This window comes from Trichoplax adhaerens, genomic scaffold (genome assembly GCF_000150275.1).
Source record: "Trichoplax adhaerens TRIADscaffold_168 genomic scaffold, whole genome shotgun sequence".
Taxonomy (NCBI): Eukaryota; Metazoa; Placozoa; class Uniplacotomia; order Trichoplacea; family Trichoplacidae; genus Trichoplax; species Trichoplax adhaerens.
In genome coordinates this window covers 3,536-11,171 of record NW_002061097.1, presented here as the reverse complement: position 1 = coordinate 11,171, position 7,636 = coordinate 3,536, and the positions used below count along the sequence as shown (strand labels likewise).

General features: G+C 34.5%; 3 protein-coding genes across 3 annotated transcripts; all 3 read left to right on the top strand.

Moving 5' to 3' along the window:
* Positions 1-93: 93 nt before the first annotated feature.
* Positions 94-969, top strand: TRIADDRAFT_34397 (uncharacterized protein; the record flags this gene model as incomplete). Its single annotated transcript, XM_002118528.1, has 1 exon — positions 94-969. A coding segment is annotated over one exon (876 nt), but the record flags the coding sequence as incomplete, so codon positions are not given.
* Positions 970-2,088: 1,119 nt separating this feature from the next.
* TRIADDRAFT_62591 (uncharacterized protein) lies at positions 2,089-4,069 on the top strand (the record flags this gene model as incomplete). The annotated part of the gene is made up of 2 exons (XM_002118527.1): positions 2,089-2,860; positions 2,976-4,069. 2 exons carry the CDS (start codon positions 2,089-2,091, stop codon positions 4,067-4,069), a joined length of 1,866 nt encoding a protein of 621 aa, XP_002118563.1.
* A 401-nt stretch (positions 4,070-4,470) lies between these two features.
* TRIADDRAFT_62590 (uncharacterized protein) lies at positions 4,471-7,049 on the top strand (the record flags this gene model as incomplete). Its single annotated transcript, XM_002118526.1, has 4 exons — positions 4,471-4,515; positions 5,650-6,082; positions 6,187-6,264; positions 6,313-7,049. 4 exons carry the CDS (start codon positions 4,471-4,473, stop codon positions 7,047-7,049), a joined length of 1,293 nt encoding a protein of 430 aa, XP_002118562.1.
* Positions 7,050-7,636: the final 587 nt, after the last annotated feature.

Sequence of the window (7,636 nt, the reverse complement as noted above, 5' to 3'; positions counted from 1 at the left end):
ATATTATGAAAGAAGCTGGAAAATCGATATGGATTTTACTGTCAAGTTACCCTTAGGGAGGACTTATTTTAATCGATATTGCAAGATTAAAATTGCTTCTTAACCATTAATCGATCGGCCTATAAAAAATCGCATGCTATCGTCTTCAACGATCGCGATTTGCCTGATCATATTGCTCATATGCCCTATTTTAAAGATCGTCGGCCATGGCAACGTTGGGTGTATTACAATTTTGAATCGCCCTACTATGCTCGAGGTTATAAGCCATTTTTCATCAATGCAGGCATGTTTAACTGGTCTATGACCTACCATCATAATGCCGATATTGATATTCAATATGGCCACGCTGTTCAGCGGCCAATTCCACGCGCAACCCTACCCGATTATCATGGTAGAAAAGATGTACTTGTTACTTGGGCAGTAAGTCACTGTCTTAATGCCAGAATGAAATATGTTCAAGCTTTATCGAAATATATTTCCATCGACATTTATGGTATTTGTGGCAATAAGACATGCAATGGAACGAATAGGCATTGTTGGAAGACAGTATTTAGTCGATCCATGTTTTATTTGTCCTTTGAAAATTCCGTATGTGCCGAATATGTGACGGAAAAGTTATGGAATCCATTACTTTATGGGGTTGTCCCGGTTGTCTTGGGAGGCGCAGATTATCGCAAAATTGCACCACCCAAATCGTATATTGATGCTCGTGATTTCCCTTCTGTCAAGGATTTAGCTGAATATTTGCATAAAGTTAGCCGTGATAAAAATCTTTACAACTCCTACATGAAATGGAAATTAAACTGGAAGATTGTTGTACCAAGACATTGGTGTAATTTATGTAACGCACTGCATGATCCTAATCGGCCGCCTAAAGTTTATACCACATTAAGTCGCGATTGGGATGGTCTAAATCGCCAATGCCAACCTTATCCAGATCCTTACGAGTATCTGCCTAAAAAGGATTAAATTATTTCTATGGTAATAACACTAAGACTGCTTGGAGTTGGATTGTCATAATTTTGTCGTTGGCTATATTTATGGATTGCATAAAACACCATCATGGAGTTGCTTGTAGCTTTGTGATACTTGTTGAAACTTTGAACAATTTGCTTTTGCTGTAATACTTGGATTGAACTAGAAATCAACACATCATTTGTGATATCGCATTGTAAACTACCTCGACATAAGCTTTCAGTGAATGTACCTTTCTATCCTCATGTTTGGAATGCTTACACCATGCATGCTAGAAGAACCTAAACTGATTGAAAAAGCACCACGGAAGCGCTGGTAGCTTTGCCATACTTGTTGCAACTTTAGACAACTTGCTTTTGCTATCCTAGTTGGATTGAGCTGTAAACCAACGCATCATGGAGGATGTCGAATTGTAAACCACTCCAATACAAGCTTTCATCGTAAGTAATACAAGCTTTTATCGTAAGTATCGTTGTATTGGTATATTAAATATACAATGACATTATTAAATAGACTATTGTACGTACTGTATATTTTTTTGTGTATCATTACATTAAATTTTATTAAGTAGCTATAGTATAGCGTGTACAATAAAAGAATTTAGATGGAGGATAGTAAAGATATATATAATTCTGTGAAAACTTGTTTGTATTTTATCATGTAGCAAAACAAGATCTATAGTATTGAATAAATCATAATGGATTTTATTTACTGTTTTTGTTGCATTATTTTAGAATATTTTAAGTGGGTCGATAGAAAAATTAGTTTAATTAATGTAATCATGGCAGGGTTACTTGTAATATAACATAATAAAGTGTAATAAATTCATAAATATATGACACAGCATTAACTACAGCAAGACTTTTTGACTAAACGGCAGTTATCAGCTACCGTATGATAATTACAATAATTTGTTAAAGATTGCACAATATGAAAGATGTAGTTCAAATGAATATCAGTAAATACTATATAAGCTTTTAACTTGAAAACAAAATTTGTTAACTTCATCCTTCTTATTAACTCTCGTTCCGTAACATAGCTGGACTGGATTATTTTCGCGATTTCATTTGCGCATTACAAGAAGGAAAATGTAAGAACAATCTTATAAGAATTATGATTATCGGACCAGAAAATGTAGGTAAAACAACTTTACTCAAAGTGCTAATTAAGCAGTCACTATCGGCTAATGAAGCACCAACACAAGTAGCTAGTAGTAATCATCCGCTAATAGAATTGATTACATTCGATATTGGTGATATGATGAAGACTGGATTGGGCACTCTCGCTGATAGTAAAGTTGGGTTAGCAGTTCTTCAATCACCATCTTTACAAGTTACAAGACAGACCTTATCCGATATGAAATCGCAAAGAACGAATGTATTCGATAAATCACTTCGCAGCAAGTATAGCAAACTTAGACCGAAACTTTCCATGATAAAAAAGGCAAATACAGATAGTAATGAAAGTAAGAAATCACAGCAGTCAAAAATAGACAATCTACATGCTGTATTGTGCGACTTCGGAGATCAGGCAGAATATCACGTTACACATCAACCATTTATGTCGTGTGATAGCATTTATCTTCTTGTATTTAATATTGCTGAAGAGATTAATGATGTTATACAGCTAAGGAACAACTTAAAATCAGATATGACCTACTTTGCAAGAATGCATGAATGGTTATCATCTGTACATGGATGCAAGGAGTTAAGCCATGGTTTAGGGAGTAATGCTAGAAATGAGATTACGATCGATGGTAAAAATTATGAATTGCCCATTGTCATTGTCATCGGTAGTCATGCAGATAAGATTGTAGCTAATAATGAAGAAGAAAAAAATAGAAAAATACAAGCAGTTTATAACAACATATCACGTGAATTTGGCCGTATGGCCTTTTCCAAACATCTATACTTGTCACACCAACGATAACAGCGAAGCAACTCAACGTCTAAGAGACGAGACACGTAAACAGTTATGTCAAATCTTTACAACAATTGCAGAAAAATTACCATTTATAACGAATCCTATTCCAGTTCGATGGTATGAAATCATTCAAATACTTCGTGGAGAAAGAGAAGATAAAACAATAAAGAAGTTACTGACTAAAACACAAGTTAAAGACTTGGTAGACAAACATCATCTATCTAAGCAAGGCGAGAAGTTAGATGGTTTATTATCTTACTTGCATAATATCGGACAAATTGTTTATTGCGATAAAGACGAGATTCTAAGTAATTGGGTCGTTTCGGATATTGATTGGCCAATTGAGGTGTTTTGTTCATTAATTCGAATTTCATTTTTCAAGTCTTCTCATGCTGATGACTCTTCGGGTGACTACGAGAAGATTCAGAATACAGGTAAAATAAGCGAAGAATACATTCGACACGTTTGGAGCAAATTTAATTTAGATGATGAAGAAAGAAAATACGTATTGTCTCTTATGACTCACTACGATATTCTATGTGAAGCAAGTGAATTACAAGGAATAGATCGTACCTATCTTATTCCTTGTCTTCTAAAGACACGACCTAAGAGTGATACATTATATCCATCGAATAGCACCACATCGAAATACATCTATTTAGGGTTTGATGAGAAGGAATTACCTTATATTTCTTATAACATCTTTTACTGCTTGATTTCTCGATGTTTGCAAAAGCGTGGATGGAATAATGGCAGAGTTAAACTATATCAAAACTGCGCTTCATTTCAAATTGGCCCTGGTATTAACTTGATTATCGATAAGTTATCAACGGCCATAGCCTTACAATTAGTTTTTCGACACCCAAATTTACAATCTAAAGAAGTAAGAAGAAGGCTAACTAAAGCAGCTGTTGAGCCCAATGTTAAGGATGTCATTGAGTCAGCTTTAAGAATCGTTCTTACTAAATGGATGCCAAATATGAGTCATATACGAATAAAAGTGAGTGTTAAGTGTCCGCGCTGTGGAGAGTTAGTAAATATCGAAGATGGATTAAGTGATGATAAATCATTTCTGGATTGCTTTAATTGTAAATATACCTGGCTTTCCTCGTACCAATTAAAGCCTTACACTAGTGTTGGTGCAATCATCATCGATGTGGAAGGAGTCTGATGACTAAATCGCCGTACTAAATCATGCCATCATCACCGATAACTCTATGACTATTTTATCCATTCGTTTTTCAAAGTAGATTGGAAACTTTGTGTCTTTGGTATATAAACAGCAGTGAATTCAATGCTAATGACCATCTAATAGTAAATCGTTGAAAATGGCTACGGCCATATACCAGTTGAAAGGATTCCTCACTGCATGTAGAAAATGTACCTTGGTGAAAGTTGTGAAATGCATTCTTATGCAACATAGAATCAGTTCTCTTGTAAATTCGTTAATGGCCAACATGACTGACTGATAGTGACTTGATTGGATAGCTGCTAGTTTATAGCTGTGTCAGCAAATACTTTACAATTGGAAATCTGCTCGCCTATAAAGTTGTCTACAATGACCATCAAAAAATGGCTACACAATCCAAAGAAGTGATGATTATATTTGGTTACTTGGTATGCCCTACCTAACACTATCGAGTGCGATGTTGTTACTCAATAAAATGCTTTAATAAAGGATAATTTCGACGGCGAATTTTGACTACGCCTTCAACAGTATCATATTGACCATTTTGTTGGACATTATGATATGTCCTCTCTCTTCAAATTTAGTAGTTCTTGCTACTTGTATCGAGTAGAGTACAGTATATAAAGTTTTTGAACTGGATGATAAAGTAAAGTTAATGCTGTAGATTATGGGCCATTGGTCAACAGTCGTGCCTGCTGTGTCCTGAAATAACAAACTACGGTCAACAAAATAACCAATTGCCCAACTTTAACCACAACGAAACCTTGAAGGCAAGCGAAGAAATGACATTTGCTCTGAACCCGTACAAGCCTGGCACAGCAATTGCTGCATAGTTTCAATAGTATCTCATAGAACACTTGGGCTGAAATGGCGCCTTGAAGAATCATGAATTTGGACATATCCAACAACATGCACATGGCAGAATATCATTTCACCACCATTATATTTGTACGCGCATATTGAGGGTTGAAAATCGATTACCTTTGAACTGGCTACGTTGTAGGGAACATTTTTTGCCTAATGTAATAGGATTTTTAGTGGGTAGAAGTTTACTCGTATGCCATCTTCAATTCTATTTGGTTCTATTTGCTGACTTTGCTCATCGTTAGAATAAGCAGCATACAGTGGAATTGATAGAATTATACCTACATTTTGGCAAAAAAAAAAAGCATCAAACTATCATTAGTCAGTAATGAAAAAATTAAATTGGTAAGTTTGACATTTGCTTGAATTTCTATCACATTATTCGTTAGTGCACCTTTAAAATGTCATGACCTGTTTTAACCAGAGTTGAGAAAATTACCCTGATATTTCCAGTTAACCGCTCAATATTGGTTTTGAACTTATTGCATTGGTATCAACTTCATGTAGAAACAGTTTAGCAAGCTTTAAGAAGTAAGTTTACTTAAAATAACGTAGTGCAGCGTGGAGACTGTCCAAATTCTCTGTTCTATTTTGCACTGTGCAGCATTTTTAGAGCTGAGATTGGTATATTATTTTGACTAGAAATCATTTGTAGGCATGCACATATAGCATAGACTTGGTAATTCTCCTCCATGTAGTTGATGAAAGTACCAACTATGTCCATATTAGCTCTATATAATAAATCTATGCAAATTCGACCGTCAGCCGTCGATTTCGATTATAGCTTTATTGCTGAATTATATAACGGCCAAAGGGTTATCTATAAGGAACAGGGCAAGTACGATGAGGCACTTTCTATGTTTCACAAGACAATTAAAGCTATCCTACCGGCTTTAGGCGAGAATCATCCCTACGTTAAGAAGACTAGAAATCATGTCGCAACAACTCGTCAGCAGCAACAAGCACATTATTATCAAAGTACAACACTAGCTGAAAGATATTTGGACGATTTGGTTAGATGGTTTGGAGTGTTTACAGGCACCGGTGCTAACAATCTTACAACGTTAACAAATAGGAATAGTAACGGTAGTAATCCTGATAGTGATATTATTCGACACGCAGAAGATGAAGGTAAACTTGTAGTTGATTTTTTAGTATGTTAATTTACATAGCCAATATAAATAAATACTGTCTAATCTGTGTATCATTCTTCTAACTTCCGTTTCAATTTACAGTTTTAGGAGAAAAGAAATATTATAATCTATACGATAAAGCCTTGAATAATTGCTACTGCTTTAATGATTTGATACATGGTAAGTTTATTGGCCCACCTAGTATTGGCAAATGATCTATTGCGAAAGTATTTACTCAACAAGAATCAAACAAGAATAAACCTCCAGATAAAGTTGTTAATCATTCTGATGGCATATTGAAAACTGAATTCAATGAATTTTATTGTCTTCAAAATTCAAAGACATATAATTTTACTGAGGTGTTAGATGATAAAATTAAGACCGCTATAAGGGAATTTTCTATAGCAGAGCTAGAAAGTCAACAAAATAACGACATGCAAAAATCAAATAAAAGTCAACAAGATCAGCTAACAATGGTAGATAATCTATCTTTAACCATTGTAAAGGATGACGATAAGCAGTCTTCTATGAGTAGTGATAATATAGCAGATGCTTCTAATAAGACTGAGTCTAAATTTAGTTTTGCAGAATCTTATGCGCCTAGAATAAACGAAAATAAAGACAAATTTGAAGATAATCAATACGTGAAAGTATGGGATTTCAGTGATCCAGCTATTTACAATGTTTGTCAATATCTATTTAGGTCTTCCAATAGTATTTATTTTCTTGTATTTAGTATTGAGCAAGGTGTCAAAGATCTAGTTAAGACAAGAGAAGGGCAATTACTCAATATGACCTATTCGCAAGCTATTCAAGAATTGCTGGTATCAATAATATGTTGCCACAGCAGTCGAAACCAAATTTACGTTAATATTGATGACAGGGATGCAGAATTTTCCTTACCTATCATTATTCTGGTAGCTTCTTACGGTGATTGTACAACAGAAGTAGAACGAAATCTTTGATATGATGAATATGTCGATGAATTGATCTCTTCTATGCCGTTTTATACGAGCAGCATCTACTCTTCTAATATTATTTTCAATTGCAATCTTAATGATAGCAGTCCATCAGCAGTAGATCAGCGTCGAGAATGTTGCAATCGTTTACATCATATTATTAAGACATTTTCGTTTTCATTACAATTTATTCATGAACCATTTCCTTTTCGACGATATATTATGGCTACAATACTGAATAAATGTATCCGTAGTCATCATAATCAAGGCTTGTCTTCTATTATTAACCAAATTCGAGACACTCAAGTACGTAATATTATGACTATGCAACAAATAATAACCTTATCACAAGAATGTGGATTATATGACAGTTATGATGAATTGAGAGCGGCGCTAATGTATCTACAGGAATTAGGAGAGGTAATCTACTGTGATAAAATAGGCGATAACGGGATGGTTATAACTAATGTCGACTGGTTATTAAATATATTTCGTGCCATTATTCAATTAAAAGATCATCGACAAGGAAGTCTACAAGCAAAGCAAGATTATAATATAGCCTATAAAACAGGAAAATTTCCAAAAAATACGTG